The sequence below is a fragment of the Nyctereutes procyonoides genome, unplaced genomic scaffold (genome assembly GCF_905146905.1).
Source record: "Nyctereutes procyonoides isolate TBG_1078 unplaced genomic scaffold, NYPRO_anot_genome, whole genome shotgun sequence".
NCBI classification, from domain to species: Eukaryota; Metazoa; Chordata; class Mammalia; order Carnivora; family Canidae; genus Nyctereutes; species Nyctereutes procyonoides.
Genome location: NW_026575035.1, coordinates 26,696,370 through 26,720,207, shown reverse-complemented (window position 1 = coordinate 26,720,207; position 23,838 = coordinate 26,696,370). Strand labels below are relative to the sequence as shown.

The 23,838-nt window shown below is 34.6% G+C and overlaps 1 protein-coding gene across 1 annotated transcript in view; it reads left to right on the top strand.

The window, feature by feature from the left end:
• Positions 1 to 23,838, top strand: part of SNTG1 (syntrophin gamma 1) — a 732,034-nt gene that overhangs the window by 561,894 nt on the left and 146,302 nt on the right. The window contains exon 11 of the mRNA XM_055318336.1: positions 5,448 to 5,577. Coding sequence (XP_055174311.1) covers positions 5,448 to 5,577 — 130 coding nt within the window. The remainder of the gene's footprint in view (positions 1 to 5,447; positions 5,578 to 23,838) is intronic.

The following is a 23,838-nucleotide window of genomic DNA, read 5'->3' as shown; positions in this document are numbered from 1 at the left end:
TATGTCTCTCATGAATAAATGAATACAATCTTAAAAAAAAAGACTTAGCAAGGGCTGGAATAATCAAGACAATGTGGCACTGCAAAATACTAGACAAATAGATCAATGGAGCAGAATAAAGAGTCCAGAAATAGACTCTTATAAATGCAGGCATCTGAGGTTGACAAAGAAGCAAAGATAATACAATGGAGAAAAGAATCTTCTCAACAAATGATGGTAGAACAACTGACATCCATATGCAAAATAATGAATCTAGAAATAGACCTTATACCCTTCATCAAAATTAACCTCAAGTAGGTCAGAGACCTAAATGTTAAGCACAAAATTATGAAACTGCAAGAAGATAACATAGGTGAGAACCTGGATAAATTTGGGTGTGCTGATGGTTTTAGATATAACACTGAAAGCATGATCTATGAAAGAAAGAACTGATAAGCTAGACTCCATTAAAATTAATAATTTACATTCTACAAAAGATAATGTCAGTAGAATGAGAAAATAAGCTATGAACTGGGAGAAAAGATTTGCAAAGACATCTGATAAAGGATTATTATACAAAAAGAAAAAAAATGAAAGAATAAGAAAGAAAGAAAGAAAGAAAGAAAGAAGCAAAGAAAGAAAGAAAAAAAAAAACAACTCAACAATAAGAAAGCAGCCTAACCAAATAAAAAAAAAAAATAGACCAAAACCTTAACAGACACCTCGCCAAAGAAAACATGCAGATGGCAAGTAAATGTATGAAAAGATGCCCCATATCATATGTTATCAGGGAAATGTAAATTAAAACAACAGTGGGATACCAGCATACCTATTAAAATGACCAAAACCCAGACAGTGACAACACTGAATGCTGAAGGAGGTATGGGGCAGTAAGAATTCTCATTCACTGTTGATGAGAATTCAGATACTTGGTCCAGACACTTTGGAAGTCATCCAGCAGTTTCCTACAAAACTAAACATGACTCTTACCATGTGATCCAGTAATCATATTTCTTGGTATTTACCCAAAAGGAGACAAAACTGCACACAGTGCATTTTGTACATTCAAAACCTGCACACGGAAGTTTATATAAGCTTTATTCATAATTGCCAAAACTTAGAAGCAAGATATCCTTCAATCGCTGAATGGATAAACTGTATATTCCATGTAATGGAATATTATTCATAACTAAAAGGAAATGAACTATCAAGTCATGAAAAGATATGGGAGAACCATAAATGCATATACCAAATGGAAAACATCAGTCTGAAATGGCTGCATACTGCATGATTCCAACCATATGACGTTCTAGAAAAGATAAAAATATGGAGGCAGTAAAAAGATCAGTGATTTCAGGGGTAGGGATATGGAGGGACAGGTAGAGGAATAAATTAAGAAGCTGAGCAGAGAGGATATTTAAGGCAATGAAAATACTCTGTATGATATTATAATGATACATACATGCCATCATACGTTTGTCCAAACCCAAGGAATACAGAACACCAAGAGTGAACCCTAATGTAAACTATGGACTTTGAATACTAATGATGTGTCAATGTAGGTTCAATGATAACAAATGTACCACTCCAGCTGCAGAATGTTGATAATAGGGAAGGCTACATATGTTTGGAGTCAAGGAGTATATTGGAAATCTCTGTTCTTCCCCCTCAATTTTCCTGTGAACCTAAGCCTGCTCTTTAAAAACATCTTAAAAATGCAAGATACAAAGGACAAATATTGCTATCTTTATTTTACACAAAGAAAAATTAGAGGTCAGAATGTTATGTAAAATTGTTTGCAATATCATTGCAGATAATAAATGGAGTGGGATAGAAGGGTTTTTTCAGACAAAGGGAATACTGGGGAGGGGAAATATAGAGGGCATAAAATTGTAGGGCTTATTTAAAGAATTATGAGTTATTGTGTTTCAAATCATGAAATGAATTGGTGATTTAAACTTCAGAAAATAGGTAACAAAATAGTTTGGAAGAGCTCCTCATATACCTCACCAAAAAGATTAGGTTTTGAGCCTGAACAATAAAAGCTGTGATGAGGCAGTCAACCATGATAGGAAGCCCAGTGCAGAAATGATCCTGAACCTGGTGAATGTGAATTGAACTCAACAAGAAATAGAGTAAATTGCTGGAATCACTAACCTAAGTGGATTTTAGACTTTTTGAGAAAGGATCACTTTCTCAATTAATTACTAACCAAATCAATTAAATGGCCTATTTTCAATACCATCTGAGTCAATGTTCTCTCCTATGTACACATTAAACATTAAGCCACTATCTCAAAACAGACTCTTATCTTTGTTCATCTTGAGTATTGCAATGCCCTCTTCGTTTTTTCATTTTCCCCATCTTTAACCACCACAGAGCTCTCTCTAAAATACAAACATGAGCCTTTCATTCTAATGTTTGAATGTTTCCATGGCTCCCTCTGACTTTCAGGATTAGGTAGAAATACTAACATGCTTTGCAAAGCTCTTAATGATTAGACTTTAGTTTATTGCCCACTTCATGACTTGCCACTTCTCACATGCACACTGTCTAAGCCAGATAGCCCACATTTCTCCTAACATGCTGATGATACATGGTTTTGGATTATCTATCTCCTATCTACATGCTTTCCCTTCTTCTCTTCATCTAAATTCCATTTTAAAAAGGTGTTACTAAATCAAATCTTTTCCAATGACTTTATAGTGGAAAAAATAATCTGAAATTGAAGCTTCAGGTTATTTAATTCTAATACTGTAACTCTTTTTTCAGCAACTGTGTGTGTGCCTACGTGTGTATATTAAGAATCAAAATTGTGTCTGAGTATCTTCAGGACTACTACAAATATTGTTAAAGTTTAATGTCTCACAATGCCAAATATGGATAATGTAGTCTATTGATTTCAAAACAAATACCATCAAATAAGATAAAATGAAAAATATTTACTTTCCTGATTATCTCTAATCAGAGAAATACATTTTCGAAAAGCTAAAAATAAAAGCAAAAGCACTATACTTCTTGCTAAGTGCCTAATGAAGCAATAAGTTCACTAAACATTCACAAATATTACAGTCAAGATTACATATTAATAGATTATTCACAGTAAAGTTATTCATGGAGCTTCAGTGATATGTGAAAGTTATCTGGATCTCATCAGTTACTCCATAAATACTTGTTAAATCTATAAAGTAGATTATTCTCATTTTCCTATAGAGAAAATTGTGTCCCAACTAAGTGGACTAATTTGTTAATACTCTCATTTATTTAATAGCAGAGGAAGAAATATGACCCATACTATAATCCTAATGATCAGCCTATTTTGCAAGAGGTCATATATAAGCAAAGAAACTGGTTAAGTATTTCACTTACATTCATTAAGGGGTTTTCATTAAATCAACCTGGAAAGTTTAAACTGAATGTGAAAAGTGATATAGGTTAACGTATATGCCTGGATTTATAAATGATTAGTCCCTCAGAATTATTCTTTCCAGAGACTGTGTAATGTATATGATTACAGAGATTGCAAATTTGATCTAAGCATATTAACTTTAATTAGCTAAAAATACCAGAAACTGCCATGATTCATTTAAAACAGAGAGGACAAATATGTTCAGGACATGCTTTAACTTATGATACATGAAGAAATGGTTATGATCATCAGAGAGCAGAAAGAAATGTATATTACTAAACTCAAATTAGTTCTCATTTTCCGTGGATGGTTGAACTCTGGATATTTTAAATGTCTTCCTCACTGCTGAGTATCAAAATTAAAGCTAAGAAAGACTTGAAGTTACAATATTCTTTTCGCTATACATATTTTTTTCTTGTCACAAATTCAAAAGAATGTTACTTCAAAGAGAAAATAGTTGTACTTTCTAAGGTTTTTTCATGTATTTTTAAGAGAAAACAAAAAAGTATATTTGAACACTTCTCTGTTATCAGTTGAAAGGACTTGGTGAAGGGTATAAGAGCAGATTTCTCTAAAAATATTAATAACTTGGATGCAGAGTGCCTTAAAAGTGAAAGCTTTAGCATGCTTCCACTTATGAGCTATGTATGCACTAGTGTCATGGGAAGGTAGGGTGACACAGGTGCTGGAGTTGAGGCAAACATTGTGCTCTGTGGGGTGTACTTTCTCTGATGGGAGAAGTGAAATCATCCCTACTATCCACATAGCCCTCGTTACAAAATGCAGAAGACAGAAAAGGTATTTATTAAGAGAAAAAGATACAAATTTGTATAATGTATAAAGCCTTTGAATGCTGACCTACAGAACTTTTCTATTTCTTCATAAGTAGCTGAGATTTAAATGTAGTTTGTGCATTTCCAAAGTGTATAATGTAATAATGTCATTACATTATGACAATAATGTAATGTCAGGTAATTCTCAAGTAATTCCAAAGTGTATAATGTTACACAACAGAGTAATTCTCAAGCCCATTTTGCTAGCTTCCATTCATTTTGAAAATTTTATCAATTCTTGTCCGTTAAGCTCATATCTAAATTTGCAAGAACTTGATACAGAAAAAAAAAGTCATTAAAGCTGTAGGGAGCCAGTTTGAATTCTATAGCACTTTGGTAAACAATTTAGGATGGCGTCATTTGATTTCTCTAGCAACCACTACAACAAATTAACAAATGACCAAAGGATATTTATACTGGCCATTGGAATTTAAAGTTTGGTTGTTACTGAAATGCACAACATGCACAAAAATTCAGAAAAAATTTAGACCTGAGGAGGAGCTATGAACCTCTTGTCCAAACCATCTTTGAGAGAGGAATAAACTGAGGTTAAACATGATTTACAACTAACAAAATGCTGCAGCTGATGATTAGGTGATTTTACATATGATGTTTAATTTTTGCATGTCTTTTTTGGTGATCTTTCCATTGTCAATCAGAAAATGCATTGAAAAACATAAAGAAGAGATGATGTTAACCAAAGTAATAAATAAACTAATATGTATATTTTTCTGGTAAACTGGGAAAATACCTCTAAAATATCTTAGATAGTTTTCCATTTACATAATATATATTTTACAACTCAAATCTCCGAATTTATCTGAATCTCAAGACACTTTCTAGTTAATCAGAATTATACCTTGCCTTAGTTTATCCTTAGTGTTCCATTTAAAAACAGCGATATTGGCATGCCTGGGTGGCTCAGCAGTTGAGTGTCTGCCTTTGGCCCAGGGGGTGATCCTAGAGTCCTGGGATCGAGTCCCACATCGGGCTCCCTGCATGGAGCCTGCTTCTCCCTCTTCCTATGTCTCTGCCTCTCTCTCTCTGTGTCTCTCATGAATAAATAAATAAAATCTTAAAAAAACAGATATTTATAAAGAGAAGCAAATATGAATTTGAAGCTGTATTAGTATTGTGTAAAAAAACAGCTTTCAACGATACTATTTCAAGTTGCAAATAGATAAATGAGATGATGTTTGATCTGATTTGTTTTGACATGTCTGCAGGCAGAATGCTTTCCAAGTCATTGCTGTGGACGGGGTCTGCAGTGGGATTATTCAGTGCCTCTCTGCTGAAGACTGTATTGACTGGCTACAAGCAATAGCAACTAATATTTCAAACCTCACAAAGCACAATGTAAGTAGTGATTCAAGGGATATCTGGTCATAGAGTTTCTCGGCTGTGTTAAATTTCTTCAGTATATATGTAACTTTACAACAACAACTTGGTGTTTACCTAAGAGTGAGCCACTTTATAACCATCATGACAACTATTCTGGAATACTTATTTAAAGAAAATCACTTTATCTTGAGAGTTTTAGCCCAATGTATAAGTTCTAGAATACTTACACATTTAAGTTTTCATTCACAAACATGATAAACCATCAACGTGAGTTAAATAAGTAGAAATATTTAGCATGTAATGACTAGACATATGTGTATATATAAGTAAAAGTATTCTGAACTAAAGCAGTACTGAATTTCAAGATAGCATTTTTGAGTTTCCATTAGTGATTTTAGAATTGTAGCTGGAACTGTTTTATGGTATAAGAAGAGAGGGTGAAAGAGCATGCAGACTGAAGGTCCCACCTAGGACAATGCTGGCACAGGAATAATCAAAAGATGCATTGTGCGATCCAGCAACTCACCCCTTAGAGACATGTCTGTATTACAAGGAATGGCTTCTCTACATTTTCTTTATTGTTCTACTCCAACCTTTCTTTCCCACTCCGATTTCTTCATTATCTTTATCTTCTCACTATCATTATTCTTTCATAACCTAATCAGTCTTTACTTCCAGCAGAAGTATAGTCTAACAAAATATGCAAAATTATAAACATCACTTCATTAAGTACTGACATAGATCATTAAGGATTATTTGATCTTAATGAAAGATTGCTCTGTTTCAAAGACAATACTAGATACCATCCATACTTATGTCTTAATATACTCCTCCAAACACAATTCTATGCCTCATTTGAGCATTTCAGCCCCAAGGAAAGTTCGGAGATCTATTATGTAAACAGTCAAGCATAAATATGTAACTCTTTCTCCAACTCATTAATGTACAAAACTCTCCTCACATGAATGACCCTACAGATCCAAGTATCTTTGCACAGATTTTGCTTTGAAATCTAGGAAAGAGCAAGGCGATGCACGTGTCATTTTGAAGGAATTGCCTATGAGTGGAACTGCTTGGGATGGGACATGTGCATGTTCAGCACTTCTTGGTAATGCCAAATGTTTTTCAGATGGCTGTCCAGTTTGTTCTTTTCACTCTATGGCTGTGGGTCTCTTTCTACGGATCACCTCAATATTTGGTACATGTGAAATTATGTCTCATTGTGGTACTAATGAAGGGAAGCAACTTTTTTTCATGATGTCTAAATGGGTACAGATACACCATGTCTTGCCCAGGGATGTCACCCAACAAGGATGCCTGGCCTGAGCACACCTCGCTTGAGCAGGAGTGACACTCTACAACACCAGTCTTTGCCAGGTCTTGGTTTCATCATATAGGAATTCAGAAGGTGATAAGAGATTTAAGACAGGCAAAAAAAAGAGAAGAAAGAGAAAGAGAAAGAAGAAAGAAAGAAAGAAAAGAAATAAAGAAAGAAAGAAAATGAAAGAAAGAAAAAAAATGAAAGAAAGAAAGAAAATGAAAGAAAGAAAGAAAGGAAAGAAAGAAAAGAAAGAAAGAAAGAAAGAAAGAAAGAAAGAAAGAAAGAAAGAAAGAAAGGTGTTCTCTGAGGATCATGCCTTTCCTCATTCTTGACATCTTTTTTAGGGATGTTTCTAGGGATAAAGTATATGAAAGTACTGACTTTTTATTTCATTATATACAATAATTAGAATGCCTAAAAACTGAGCCAAGATCTTATGTTTGTGAGAAAAAAAAAAGTATTTTTAAAAGAACAGAATGTTAAATTTTAAATCATTTTTTTTCTCTTACTACATCCAAATTTACATTGACCCCATATCCTAGGAACATTCTTATGAAAACTGTTTCTTTGGAATATATATTTAGTTAGAACGCTGGGACCCAGAAGACAAGCATATGAGAAGAAAGTGAAGATGCAAATGTTTCTATCTCTGTATAGCCAGATTTTACTGCTTGTTTTTCACTCTTGTGATGAGTACTTACCACAAGAGAGGAAAGCAGACTTTATTATCCTATACTGAGAGATCCATATGTCTAGTATGATAATGCTGTCCTACTAAAGATGTCTAATTGTTCTTACGTACCTTTGTGATCACATTCTAACTGCATGTCCTTTTCATCTTGTAATCAGTTCTCACTCAAAAGTATTATGATAGCAACAAACTCCCACCTACCTTATAGTGCTACATAAATGTTGAAAGGTCATTGGGCATAATAATCATATGTGAAAGTTAGATTGACTTTCATGAGGATCAATGGCTTCCCTGATGATACCATTGATATGGTTGGTTCACATGAAGAAAGAAATGATACAGATTGAGAGCAGCTGGATGAGTTTTGTTTAGATGAGTTTTGTCAGATCATTCTAGTTTTCTTAATTTTTTATTCTAGAAAAGATAGAAATAATACTTTGCAGAAGGACATAGAAGTTTTTTTTTTCTCTATATCTTCAAATACTGTGAGGATGTGCAAGCTTTTGGAAGTATAATTCTGAACAGTTTACCTGCTATTAATAGACTCAAAAAGGAAATAGTTAGATACCTCAGGAAATTTAATCCAAGAGATTAGCATAAATAAACATAATATGAAAACAAGATCATCTGGAAAATGCATATAATTATGTTAAAAAGTAAAAACAAAAATCATATTATCGAAAAGAAATAAAACATATATGTAATCATAATGACTAGAAGAAAAAAAGAAATATTAAAATCTCATAGAAACTTTTTAATACTGAATCATATTTTAGCAATTGAAGTAATTATAGAATATATATAGAAGATATATAGAAGATTAAATGAAAGCAAACAAAACAAAAGCTGTATACAAGAATTACTTGAGTGATATGTTAACCATTTGCTAATTCTTTGATCACTGATTTCCATCAGTAATAATTTTGTTTAATAGGGGTATTTTCATACCTGTTTTATGTGGAAATCCCATTGTATTTGCTATCCAAAAACATTCTTTTTCCAGAAGGTCATTGAAAATAATGGTTAAAAATATTTAAACAAACACTTACTATTTCAATTTAACACTGTTCAAGGTGACTTCAAAATATTGACAGTGCACTTTAGTAAATGGCAGAGAGTAGAAGAGGATACTGCAGGGATTTGCCTTAAAACCATGCTTGCACAGAAGCCCATTCATTCTACTTAAACAATATGCTCACACATTGGAAAGGAAGGAATGGCAGAGGCTATAGTTTACTGGGTTAGGTTCCAGCAGGCCTAAACCAGCTCTATTAGGCATTTTCTATTATTTTGGGTAAAGTAGACTTGAATAGATTTGTAAAGGTAAAACTCATGAATTGTAAAAAACAATTAATACTTTTTAAATTCCTTTTTCTAACCTTTATTATGTTACTAAATACATGATCAAGTATCGCTAGAAAGTTATTAATTTTTATTCCATGATCACATCATATTAAATAATTGAAGATCTTAAAATATAGTGACATTGTAATGGGATGTCATGGGATGAAACTCTTGGGAAATTTAGAGGAGGGAATGTATTTTGCATGTGGAAGGAATGTGAGTAATTAGGGGACAGCTGGCAGGCTTTAATAAGTGTGTTTCTAAGGTGACTCCCAATTTTCTCAACTTTCTGCTTTTCACAATATGTGCAGTCCTCCTCCTTCATGTGCAAGCTGGATAGTGAACTGAGAAGCAGATGCTTCCCTTTCAAAATTTCATAAGACACTGCAGTTTCAGTTGACCTGACTACAACCTAGTGACAAACCCAGAGAGAGAGGACCCAGCCAGCCCCACCTGGATTCCTGACTACAGAAAATATAAGATGGTAAATGTTTTGTTAAGTCACCAAGCTTTGGAATTAATTATACAGTAATAGGGAACTGCATTTGTTTCCTAGAGCTGTATAACAACTACAAACTTGGTAGCTTAAAATGACATAACTTTATTATCTCACAGTTCTGGAAGGCAGAAGTCCAAAATCAAGTTGTTATCAGGACTACATTTGGAGGCTCTAGAGGAGAATCTCTCCTCTTCCCTTCCAGCTTCTGGTTGCTGTCAGTATTTCTTGCCTCCAGGCTCAGGGCCACATTACTGTAATCTCTGCCTCCATGGTCACATCATGTCTTCTTCTGTGTGCCTGTTCTCCTTTCTGTGTCTCTTAAAACACTTTTCATTGGATTTAGGATCTACTAGATAATTCAGGATAATCTCACCTTAAAGTCCTTAATTTAATTACATCTACAAAGATCATTTTTCCAAATAAGGAAACATAACATTTGCAAGTTCCAGGACTTTGATGTGGATATCTTTTATTTAGTGGGGGAAGGGCAGTCGTTGTGTAGTATACTGCAAAAACTAATATGGCAGACAAACAACTTAGATAAAATTCCAACTACAACCTTAACTCTCTTTGCCATGTGAGATAACATGCTCGCAGGTTATAGAAATTAAGATGCAGACATTTTTAAGAGGCCATTATTCTGCCCATCACAAATGCACAGAATAAAAATCTCATAAAACAAAACCAAGTTTAAGTGGTAGTTTAAACTACTGATTAAATCATATTTCCAAATTTCAGCTACTCTTCGTAACTTATAAATTAAAAATTAGGAATTTTTAAAACAAATGCATGGTTACTTTTTTTTTTTTTGTAGGGCAGTTAACATTTAAAGGGTATATATTGGATGGATATTGATAGTGAAAATCTGAGAAGGATTATTTTGGCCTTAAGGAGTCCCAGTGAGAGAAGCTGATAGGTTTTAATAGAAAGATAACTACAGGGTGCTCCACTCCCTGGGGTTGGAGCTGGGAGGCATCCCAGACTCACTTAGTGCTCAGTGAATGGTATACGGGAGATTTCCACCTGTGTGTGATGGGAAAATGTGCTAATGACTCTCTACAGGTTAAAATGAAGAGTTTCAAGAATCTGTCATTTTCCTCTTATGATTTCATGACCATAATATTTTTTCCTCTTTGTCATAAATATATCTTAACTATTTTGTGGTTCGAGCTCTGGAATTGCACTTTTTTTTTTTTGTCTTCAACCTGCTTTTTCAATCCCAGATAATAGGTACTTCTGATTCCATGTGACATCAATGTTTGCATTTAATTTTGCTAATCAGCTGACCTTCAAATAAATTGATTAGGCTGGATTATCCATGATTGTCCAATGTTATCACTAGTGTCTTTAGCAGTGAGAGATGAGGGGTACCTGGGTACCTCAGTCAACTGAGTATCAGCTCAGGTCTTGATCTCAGGGTCATGAATTCAAACCCCACGTTGGGCCTCACACTGGTTGTGAAGCCTACCTTAAAAAAAAAAAAAGTGGAAGAAAGTAAAATGAAAGAACTATGGAATGGCAATGTGAAGTGTAGGTCTGATGTGGCTAGCCCTGAAGACACTTAGGAAGGGACCAGAACTTCAACAAAGCCAGGAGGCCGGTAGAAACTGCAAAGACAAGGGGATGTTGCTCCTTCAGAGCCTTCTCAGAATAGCCACAAAATGCACTTGCATATAGCAGAACACCAGCCTTATATGCATATTATTAATTAATTCAAGTGCAAAGAAGCATATAATAATGAGTCCCTACATCCTTCAAAAACAGCTAACTTGTAATATTACAACAAATATGCTCATAATTGTTGAGGTAAAACACTCTAGCAAAGATGTCTTTGGAGTTGGGAAGATCTATATTTATCTGTGCCTTGACAGATATGACTAAAAGCCTTCAAATACTACAGAAAATGAAGCAGAAGAAATCTTCTGAAGGCTGTGAGAACTGTCGATGCCGGAAGAGCAAGCATGGCTGGTCTCGTCTTTTGGACAGAGGTCAGAACTGAAGTCAGAGGGAGTCACTGTGAAGGTGTGATGTGGGGTACTTTGTCTGACTTGGGGAACAATGGTAGCAAAGGCCCTAAGTAAGAACAAGTCAATCAATCAGTAGTTGTTTGAAGTAAAGATTACTGTAAAAGTGGGGGGAAAAAAGAGAGAAAGGGGAAATTGATTGAGCTACACTAGGCACTGCAGTGAGAACTTCTCATTAAATTCTTATAGCTCATTAAATACTACTCATTAAATGCTTACAACTTTGGAGGCATCGTCTGGTTTAGAATAGCTGTGGAGAAGAGGCCCTGTCAGTGTTGTCCACCATAGATGATTCCTGTGGACTGCTTATTATCCGGACATATTTTCCTGTTTCTCATAAATCTCTATCTCTCCTAATAGGAGTTTAATAAACAAGTGTGGTATTTTTTCTTTTTGAAATAAACCTTCTTCATATACTCACTGAATGACTTACTACAAGGCAAGAATAGAAGAATACAGTGGGCCAGAGTGAGGGAAAATGGACTGTAATGCATATATCAGATTGCAAATCAAGGCAAAAACTTTTGAACACCTCTATATTGCACAAAAGCCATGATTCTCTTATGAACATTTTTATGTATGTTCCTCAAACCTTCTTGTTAGAACAGACCATGGAGGTCATCTAGCCCCATTTTCTTGCCAATTAAGAAATATCTCCTGCAAAAGTCCCTTCAGACAACTCTATTCTGGAAACCTCTCAATGACGAGAAAACCACTGTTTCACAATGCAGCAATGGATTTTTTGACAACTTAGTGTCAGGAGATGCTTCCCTATCCTGAATAAAACTCTCCTGTAGCTTTCATTCATTTGTACTAGTTTAGCCTCAGGAAAGACGCACAATAATTTAAACTTCTGTTTTCCTTGACAATTCTTCAAATATAAAGGGGCAGGCAGATATTATATGGCACAGCTGGTTTTTTTCAATGGAAATATCACTGATGCCTTCCTCCTTGAGTTTTCTTCTTTACTCCGTCATCAATCAATGAATGTTTGGGCTTTTTCCAAATTTAGCTATTGTTGATAGTGCTGCTATAAACATTGGGGTGCTCATGCCCCTTCAAATCTATATTTTTGTATTCTTTGGATATCTCCTCCTTTTTCTAAATTCTTTCATATGTATATGTGTATAAATGTGTGTGTATATACTTTTTTCTCAACATGCATTTCCTTATTGGACTTAAATGTGTAACTTGAAAAGTTTTATTTATGTGTGTGTGTGCAGATGATAGGGATAGATGATAGATAGATAGATAGATAGATAGATAGATAGATAGATGATAGATAATTATGTTTCTATCCTCAAAAGTTCATTGAAAATTGGTATTACCCTAAATAAAAATATGTGATTGCACATTGAGGATCTCAAAGTATATAATTTACATTATAATATGTAAAAGAATAGAATAGATTCTCTTCCCTAGATATCTGTATCAGTTAAGAATCTTTCAGACAACTAAGGGAACACTAAGTACTGATGGAGTAAATAGTCAGGGTTTTTTTGTTCCCAACTGACAAGGATTCTGGTTGGTGACATTTACTAGCTTTGTCTCGGTGGTTCAGGGAAACCACCAAGAATCCATCTTCTATCTATACATATTATTGCCCTGCATTACCATTAGAATGTTGACTTTTACCTTGTTTGTACCTCATGGTTACACAAGGGCTTCAACAGTTCCAAACATCACTTTAGTGTTTGGAACAGGAAAGAAGGATACATAGTACCAACTACACATGTCTCTTTTTATCAAGCTAAGAGAAAAACTTGATAAAGGGGGGTGGGGCAGGGAGGTGAGGGTGGCTAGTGTCTACCATTTTTGGTGTCTACGGTGGGAAATGACTGAGAAAAAAAAGATTGTGAACAGCTTTTGAGACAAATAACCAACAATATCTACACGTTACTTAATATTAAAACCATAGTAATCCTAAGGTAAATGTGTGTAAAATCAATACTCTCTCTGATTTTTGTGAGATAATCACAGCCTTTCTGGATTCTATCTCTCTGTCTCTCTGTCTCTGTCTCTTTCACACACATACCCCCCCACACACACCTTTAATCAGTCATCTGAGTGGACTCAGCAGGTATTTTATTCATCTTATGTCTTTTACACATTTACCTTCAGAAGTGAAAGCAAATTCATTCAAATGTTTAATTCATAGGGATCTGCAATATTAGATGGCAAACACTTGCAAGTTGAAAAAATAGAGGGATCCTTGGGTGGATCAGCGGTTTGGTGCCTGCCTTCAGCCCAGAGCGTGATCCCGGGGGCCTGGGATTAAGTCCCACATCTGGGTCCCTGCGTAGAGCCTGCTTCTCCTTCTGCCTGTGTCTCTGCCTCACTCTCTCTCTCTGTCTCTCATGAATAAATAAATAAAATTTAAAAAATAGAATATTTTTTTCCCTAAAAATGTGGGTTGTGAAAAGCTAAAGGAAAAACTACTATGTCTGCCACGTTGAAAAGGCTTGACAAAGCTTGTAGGTGAATTGAAAGTCATGACAAAATAAAACCTAGTACAAAGAAGATTTACTGACAATGAACTAAAGGCTGTGATCAGAGGTTGCAGAGTGTGGTTCTGACAGGCATAGGCGTCACGTAAGTAGACTTTTTCTTCCTTTTTATAGCTGCTGATGTTTCTGAGTCCTTAGATGTACTTTTTAGTGCTAGCTTGTTGTTGTTTTCTACATTGTTTTGAAGTCTTCATGCACCAAAATATGAACGTCAGACATGGAGGTGTCAACTAAAAATGGGTTATAGGGAGTGAAATCAAACAACTGCAGAGTCAGTAATTTAAATCAGAATAAAACCAAGGGCAAGTTTGGGCATAACACTGTGTGCATAATTTTGACAATCATATTTTTTCTTTTCACACAATTAGAGTTTATTTTGGCATGTTAGGTCAGGAGAGATCTCAATAAAATAGCCTACTTTGTGTCTTGGAGAATTACTAACTAAAACAAATAAAGTTCCTAAATTTTTGGTATTGAACCATATTAGCTGATTTTCATTTGTACAACCCAAAATATCTGCTTTGATGTTACCTGGATAATGCAATCATTATAAAATGGGGCAGTGTTACTGGACACAATCATATGCCACCCTTGATCCATCTGGCTCTGCCTGCATAACCCAATCCCCCTTGCCCAGCAGGACTTATTCTTTTGCCTTTCTTTCTGGCCAGAGCATTCCCAGTTCTTAATATTCTCTAGTTTCAGAGCCAGGAATTTCCCAGGCGACCTCAGCTTAACACACTCACAGTTTTAGCCACCTGCAGTGCCTAGGGCTAGACTTCAAGATGGCCTTCATCTTGCCCAAAGTGACAGGAGCCAATCCCATTGGCCCCACCAGCTGCCCCCACACTGATGGTAACTCAGTAGGGTTGTGCAGCAACTTATCCCCATGGGACATACATTATTCAATGAGAGACAAGGGGCAAAAAGGAGATAGCTAACAAAGTACTTGTCCTTCACCAATGCATGAGCTATTTGGAAATGCAGTAATTGCATAAGGCTCTACAGATGTATCACACTCCATTGAACACCAGCAATGTTTCAAGAAGCTATGGCCAGCCCAGTGACTCAAGCAACTCACCACCTTGTATTTGCATTCTGCTGTTATGCTGTTCCTTTTACCTTTCACTCTTGCTTCCTTGGGATTGAACATTCTCCCTCAATAATGGTTTAGCATATATGACTTCCTCAGGCTATACTTCTAAGGAAGTCAGACCAAGGAAATACATTTTACCTCTAAATGCTCATTATAGGGTATTTCATGGGGGCTGCATTCTTACCTACTAGCATTCAATATGGCAGGGAAGGTGTAAATGAAGTGTGCTAAGTAGGTAGATGAAAGGCCATTATGAAATTATGCAAGAAATCATTTTGAGTTTGCAGTTGTCAATTGAATACATCCTAAAAGACCCATTGTTCTAAGATGGAGCTTAAAAGCTGAGGACACCTAACTATGGTGCAGAGGTGGCTGAAAACAATTCCTGAGGATTGAGTCTGAATTATGTATAAACCCTGCATTCTCTTCTTTAAGAGTCCTGCCTACTTATTTAGCAATGGTAAACCTAACTTCTTCACCTATGATTAAACTGACAGAGCAAAAAGTTTCATCACTTCCTGAAACCCATGCTTCCTACACTGTGCAGACACACCTACCCTGCAATTTTACAATTTTCTCCTCTTTTTATAATGTCTTATAGTACCTATTGTAACACTCATCTCAAAAATTTAGAATTATTTGTTGCATGTTTGTTTTGCCAGCTATATCAGATAATTCTTGAGGATAGGAATCCTATATCCTTGGCATTCACTTGATGTCGGACATACAGTCATGTCTGAAGTTTAGTGAATTCGTGGAAGAAAGAATAAATTTGCCCTGAATGAATAAACATATCCATTTATAAATGGTTGCAACCCACTTTCAGCTTTTAGGATTTTAATTCATAGAGAGATTAGATAGATGATATAGATATTGATAGATAAAGATAGGTCTGTGTGTTATCTACATGGTATTTATCATATATATGCTAATATTAAAGATGATGACAGAATTGAAAAATTCTTGTACTAGGAAAAATAAAGTTTAAGAAAACTCATTTGCATATAATACCCAATCATCCTGAAATATTGATTTATTGTTAATAGATATGTTTTTAAACGCAGCATGGCATACTTTTAAAATTATATTCATAGAGATGGAGAGTAACTAAGGTAGCAATGGGACAGAATCCATATCCTGAAAAAAATGGATGAAAAATATGAGCTGAAATATGAGCTCCTGAGACAAAACTCATTTTTTGATTCTTCCCTCTACATGGTAAAGGTAGACTTTTATCAGCAGCTGCAGAATGGATATATTGCCTTATGTGCCCACACACTAATATCATTAGTCGTCAGGTGGATTTATATCTATAGAATAAAGATCTCTCTTAGTCCTCACACATCTGTTAAATAATATTGGCCACAAATCTCTAAGGGAATTGGAGGACTATTTTTTGCTTCCATAAGAATGATTTGCTTGGGTAAATCTTCAAAATTGATTTTCATGGGAAAATACACCTTGATAGCAGGGTCCTGCAGCATCTGTTCTGAAAACACACAACTTCACCAAAATCACCTTGTTTATGAAATCTAAAAAATAAAAGATCAATAGAACTTGGACAGAAAGTTTTTAATGTAAGATCTTCACTGATTTTCAAACATTTAATTGGAAGAAACCATCCCTAAAGACATTCAAATTAGGAGGAGAGAAATTTTTTAAAGGATTATTTTAATATCCTATTATATTTCTTTTTTGGTCTGAAGAGTAGTCAAAAGAGGATATTACAGTTTTAGTTTCTAGATACATTTAATGATGCTAAAAATGAATATGCAAAATTAAGGGATTCAGAAAATAAGAGTGATATTTAAAACAAATGGGCAATACTATTACACCAAATTTTATTTTTAATCAGTTCCAAACAAATCTTTACTAGAGCCAATTATGTATTACCTTTATCTCAATTTAACAGATTTGCTGCAATAATTAAGCTTCCATTAAGGGGTTTTCATCATTAACATTCAGTGAAATGTTGTCAAATAAAAAGGAAGACACATATTTATCATTTATTCCATCATTTAGTAAAAATACATATTATTCCTTAAAGTACAATTCATACATTTATTTTAGCAGATGTTCACTTTTGATGTCAGGTAAGTTAAATTGAATTAACCATGACTATTTTCATTTCTTTAGTATAAGAAATTTATCTGAAAAAAAAATTGTAAAGTAAGCATTCAATGACTTTTTATTTATCCTCCGAGCTTTTATTTATTTATTTATTTATTTATTTATTTATTTATTTATTTATTTATTTATTTTTATTTATGATAGTCAGAGAGAGAGAGAGAGAGAGAGAGAGGCAGAGACATAGGCAGAGGGAGAAGCAGGCTCCATGCACCGGGAGCCCGACGTGGGATTCGATCCCGGGTCTCCAGGATCGCGCCCTGGGCCACGGCAGGAGCCAAACCACTGCGCCACCCAGGGATCCCTCCTCCGAGCTTTTTTAAGTTTCAAACTTAAAATCTAAAGTTCTAATGAAAAGTCTTTAATGAAAAGGCTATGAATTTAAATTAAACTTTAATACTATAGGACTATGGTATTCTTGCATATAATAGAGTTTCAAAATACTTATTTCTTTAAATGTAAGACTTCATAAATTCCAAAGATTCTTACAAGAAAAATATCCCTAATGTAATAGAGTAAGGAGACAGAATAAATGGTAAAAACATTTGATAAATTAGAATGCCTCATTTTTCTTACATTATTTAGCATCTATAAAAATAAGTACATGATATGCAAAAAGTAGAAGTTTTAGTAATTAATTATAAGATCTAGAAAACAACTTTTCTATTATACTTCATTCAGAACATGAAGATTTTTCTCATGTTGTGCATTTAATGATTCTTCCCCTTCGAAAAATCTACTCAAAATCCTCTTTCTGCAAGAGTTTATCTATATTACTGACTTTTATATTTCTTGAGCATACTACTTTCTAAAAAAATCAAGTACAAAACCTCATTTGCCATTTGGTGTATTAGTATTGATACAAAAATATATATTAAAATATGTCCTTTCATTTGTTTTTAATTTTAGATTTTTATTAAAGTGCAGAAGAGTTAAAATGAAAATTTATTGCAATAACATATTACTAGTGTTTTTATTAGTATATTATTACAAATATATTAAAATATGTGGGTTTTTATTTACACATATAAAATAAAATTATCATCCTCTTGTGTACATTATATTATCCTTTGTTCAATTAGGATTTAATCATAAGGGGTGCCTGGGTGGCTCAGTCGGTTAAGCATCTGCCCTCAGCTCAGGTCATGATTCCAGGGTCCTGGGATCAAGCCCCACATCAAGCTCTCTGCTTGGCAAGGAGTCTCCCTCTCCCTACGCCTACTATTCTCCTTGCTTGTGCTCTCTCTCTTTTTCTCTGTCAAATAAATAAATAAAATCTTTTAAAAAATTAATCATGAACATTTTCCCTTGACAGTAATTATATTCTGAGATTACCCATTTCTAAGGGACTAATAGTTATTTAACTTTGTATGTATCATCATTAAATGGGTGATTATTACTTGAAATAGAAATCATTTAAAATATACCATTGAATAATAGTGTGCTTTGGATTTTTTGGGCATATTAAATAGTTAAAACTGCTGATTATATTTAGAAAAAGAACCAAAGTATATGAACAAACCAAGATTGATGTCTTAATCAAATCAGCTGGATCACGACTGTATTGAAGGTTTGTAGGGTTCTGTTTACTTCTATTTTTTTTTTTCCTTTTCCAGTGCTATAGCCCTCCAGGCCTTTGAACTGAGAGTATAGTCTATTCCTGGGAGCTCTCCTTAGCTGGCTCTGAATTCACCTTGCTTACTTCTCAGCACAGCAGATTTCTAAAACTGTTTTCTGCTTTTGCATAATTTTCAGATTAATATTTTTAACCTTTTGTCCTACCTTGATTCAGAACCTAGCAAATATCTTGAAGTGAAAACCAGTTTTGTGTTCAGAGCCCTAGAGATCACAAATCCTGCCAATATTATCCTATGAGAAAATTAAATGTTCTGCTTCTTTCTCTGTCTGGGCAATTTATGCTTCTGACTCTCTTCCAAGTGCCGATCCAGTGTCTGCAGAAGACCAGCTCACCTCTTTGTACTCATCAGTCTGGAACCATACTTATACTACCCCTTGTAAGTGTAGGTGCTCTCACATGCCTTCAAACAAAATGCTTTTAGTCAGTTCACATCTCCGTTCTAGTTGTCATCAATAGGAAGGTAGCTGTGCCTCATGCTTTCTCATCCCATTTAGGAGCCTAATGATTTTGCTTTCTTTCTTAAATATGTCTGCGTTAAATATGGACAGTGTTGGACACTAGTGGATGATACTAGTGGATGATTCGAGTAATTAACCACTTGTTCCACTTTTGCTCTCTATTGAAATTTAACATACAATCTTTCCATTAACTCAGTATATACATTTTAGGTGCAACTATTCTTCTTATTATATTTTATTCATATAGTTTAATTAGTATATTTATATTTAATACTATGTATTCAATTAATTATGTGTTAAAAGTCATTGGTTCATTTAGTTTTTCAGTGGTAAAACTCTGTTTCAATTTTTGTAATTTTACATGCACTTGAAATTCTAAATGCATTTAACTAGCCTCAGAGATTAACCTTAAATACTCTCGAGTGTGTTTGGCCATTTATTCTTGATGGACTCATAAAAGTCTAAATATAGTTGCTCTTAAATAGTATCATCAGAAATTTTAATTTGGAAGAAATTTGACATATAGATTTCTTTTTTTTTGACATATATATTTCTATATATAATCTACTTTTTAGACTAATTGTTACTAATTTTTTTCTTCTTCGAGTGATCAAAAACATTTTGTCCTATATCTGTATCTTTTATTTTTGAAACTGAAGAAGACTATTGATTTGGATATACATATATGGTATTCAAGCAACTTAAAATCTTAGTCATTCTTAATCTAATTTTCTTGGGTATTTATTATACAGTGGATTATCTTCCTCTAATGGCATATGCATCATGCCCTTTTTAAATAGATACATTTTTTACATTCTTTTTTTTACCATATTATCTAGGCTATAATTCTTTAATGCCACTGTTAAATAATAATGATAAGAGCAATTATTTATTTTTTCTGTTAAATAGATTGCTTTCTCTTTTTTTTTTAAGTTTTATTTGTTTATTCATGAGAGACACAGAGAATGTCAGAGACATAGAGGGAGAAGCAGGCTCCCTGAGGGTAGCCTTGTACGAGACTTGATCCCAGGATCCTGGGATCATGACCTGAGCCAAAGGCAAACACTCTACCACTGAGCCACCCACATGTCCCTGTTAAATGGATTAATTTTAATCAGAATATTTGTTAACTTGAAATAAATGCTGATCCTATATGATATAAAAGGATAATTATATTCTTATTTTACTTATTCTACTTCCTTTACCATTACTTTTATAAATATTGGAATTGCATTTTAAAATTAAATTTGCATATCTATTTGTGATTTTAATTTATTTTTCTTCTTAACATAACCATCCCTTAGATGTGTTTCCATAAACCATACCTGGCTTACAAATAGGTTTTGATGCATTGTCCTCACTGTCTTTGAACATTAAACATTAAAATTTACATATTGAGATTTGTATTTAAAATTAAATTTCCAGAATTTGTGGTAAAATTAAAACCCATGTTATACTTTGGCAGAACAAGAGTATGTCAGTTCTTTATACCAACTGTTCTCATTAGTCCAAAACATATATTAATGTAGTGATTACAAGGTTCTGTAATAAGTAAAATTACAAGATTATACTAATAAATAAGGTTAAATCAGATCCTAGTTAAAGAATTAGGATAGCTAAACCAGTTACAGATTTTCAAATCAGAAATGAGAGCCTCACACTGAGCCCTAGTGATGACCTGCAGAGTATCACCAACAACAGAAGGAATTGACATTATTTTGATTCAGATTTAGGATTATCAATGAGGTTAAGAACGTAGGAGCAGCATGCAATATGCCCCATAAGATAGCTAACGGTGATTGACCATCTTTTTTAGATAGTTGGTCACACTGCAAGGCTGAGTGAAGATAAAGGCTGTGCAAGTAATGGTTATGGTGAAGTAGAGGTCAGTGAGCACATGCAACAAGAACAATGTAAGAACTACGCCCATGGGGAATATTAAAAAGAAAGTCACTGGTGGATTTCACTAGGGTTTTCAGAAAAGTTTTTATGGTGGTTATGGTTCTTGATCATGTAGTACAATAACACAGCCTCTCTGGGCAGACAGAACCAGACTGCCACATTTGGATGAATTTAAAAACTCTTTAATTTCTGTGCACCTCAAACACACACACACACACACACACACACACACACACACACACACGAATAGATTCTTTGCAGGTGAAAAACAAAAAAGAGAGAGGGAGTGAGTAGGATGCAGAGAGGGAAAAGGACAGGAGACAGAGCATGCAAGTGCAAGTGAGCAGGTGGTGTGGCAGGGAGAGGGTGTGTGAGGGAAGGCACAAGGTATGTATGCAGTACTTCTGGACAGACAGAGACCTATTATACAGGTAATCATGGAGGGGTTTGAATGGTATAGCATTCTGCCAATTTAAGATTTGCATTTTTAAAATAGTGTCTTGTAAGTATTATAGAAGGGCAAACCTGAAGCATTGTTTTTAATTAACTCCTTTTTATCAAGAACATAAAATTACGGAAATGTGCACCTTCATCTTTGATGTTCTTTTTTGTTACACGAGAAACTGGATGACTAAATTCCAAAATCCCCTCTACAAATTAATGGATGCAGGTCACTATCAAAAGTCAGGAAAAGAAAAAAAAAAGTCAGGGAAAGCAGAGATAGGAAATCCTACGGAGAAGTTAAACAATAATTTACTGGCTAAGCACTATGCTCAGGTTTCATAACTTTTTTTTAAACAGGAACTTATTTAAATCTCACTGGACCTCAGCCTGCCATTTCTACTAATGCAGTAAACTCAAGCTTGGTGCTTCTTAGCATCTCAGTCACTTCTAAATTAGAATTCACTCTTTTGGGGTAAATACTCAAATTCCAGTTCTCCTTTTTCCTTTTCCTCCCTTCTCCCTGCAGGAATAATGTATGACTTCAGCCTTGGTCTCTGGAAACTCTTCTGTGGGGTTCCTCCTCTGTGTTCTTATGTGATTCCTGGTGTGTGTGATCCTGCCAGTATCTCCAGCTCACATGTCACAAAGCTGCTTCTTATCTTCCAGCACTTGTGTTATTTTCTCATCAGCCTAGCAGGCATGAGAATCTCAGATTCTGGTGTTCACATTCAAACATCTCCTCTACCTACAGGTTTCATTTTGAAACCATCTTTGATACGGAGATTCAGGACCTGGGGAAGAGAGTCCAAATCTCTCCACTGGGATTTCCCAAGTTAATTTGTGCTTTCTAAAACTACTTCCCCAAACCGTCACCTGCCAAGCAAACTGCAGGAGACCCAACCACTCCCTGCTCACCATCTCTCTCTCTCTCTCCCTCTCTCTCTCCCCCCCACCCCCAGGCTGCATGCTTATGTCTCAGTCCACAAACTATTCTTCCCGTGAGATGAATTTGCTTGTAATCATCAGGCATTCTTTCCCACTCCCATGTATGTATAAACTCTAAGTTTTGAAGCCATTAGAGTTCCTATGGACATTCAAAGTTAATAATTTAAAAACTTATTTTCTTCTGCACTAACTTGCTTTCAAGACTAAGTTAACCTCAGAGAATTTGATTTTTTGTTCTGAGATAGTCTGTCTTTTCATTTATTCAGCAAACATTGAGCACCTTACTAGGTGCTTAGTAGACTTAGTAGACCCAGATATCTCTTGCATGTAAGAAGTAATGTATTTTTTTTTGAATTTTTATTTATTTATGATAGTCACACAGAGGGAGAGAGAGGCAGAGACACAGGCAGAGGGAGAAGCAGGCTCCATGCACCGGTAGCCCGACGTGGGATTCGATCCCGGATCTCCAGGATCACACCCTGGGCCAAAGGCAGGCGCTAAACCACTGCGCCACCCAGGGATCCCAGAAGTAATGTATTGAATAAAACAGAAACCTGTGACATCATGAACTTTTTTCTAAAGGGAGAGGGCAAGCAGATCATAACACAAAAAAAATATAAAATAAATGGTATTTGACAATGTTAAGTGATACAGAAGGAAAGAAATAAGGCACTATTTTAGATCTTTATTCTGCTACTTCTAAGCCTAGAGGTTTATAATGAAACATCAACTTTCTTCTTCACATCATGGTGACATGAAAGGATTCATTTGGTTTTATTTATTTATTTTGGTCCTTTCACCCATTTTAATGAAAAATTTTGTTCAGGTAACTATTTGTTGATCTCAATTTAAAATTATTCAACATATTCCCTAGTTAGACCATACGAACACAGATTAACTAGGAAATCTTTGCAGCTCTCTATGGATTGTCCACATTGTAAAAACATGGCATGCTCCAGGTGTATGCACGTGCACTTGTGTTTGTACTGTAAACCCGACAATATATGTCTATCTCATTTATTTGAGGTGTTGCAATAGTCTATTTAGAAGGAAATGTTCCAGCGTGATTCTAGAGAAAAATAGAAATTAAAGTACTATATATTGTTTTCCTGAACAAATCTGAAAAAGCTTATGCAATGGCATAGGTTTGATTTTGAATACTGATTTTTATTAAATACTATTTTAAGTAAATACTATGTAAAGAAGTGTCATTTGTTTAACATCAGTCATGTATTTTATGTCATTCATCGAACTAAAATCACATGTTGGGGGAACTAAA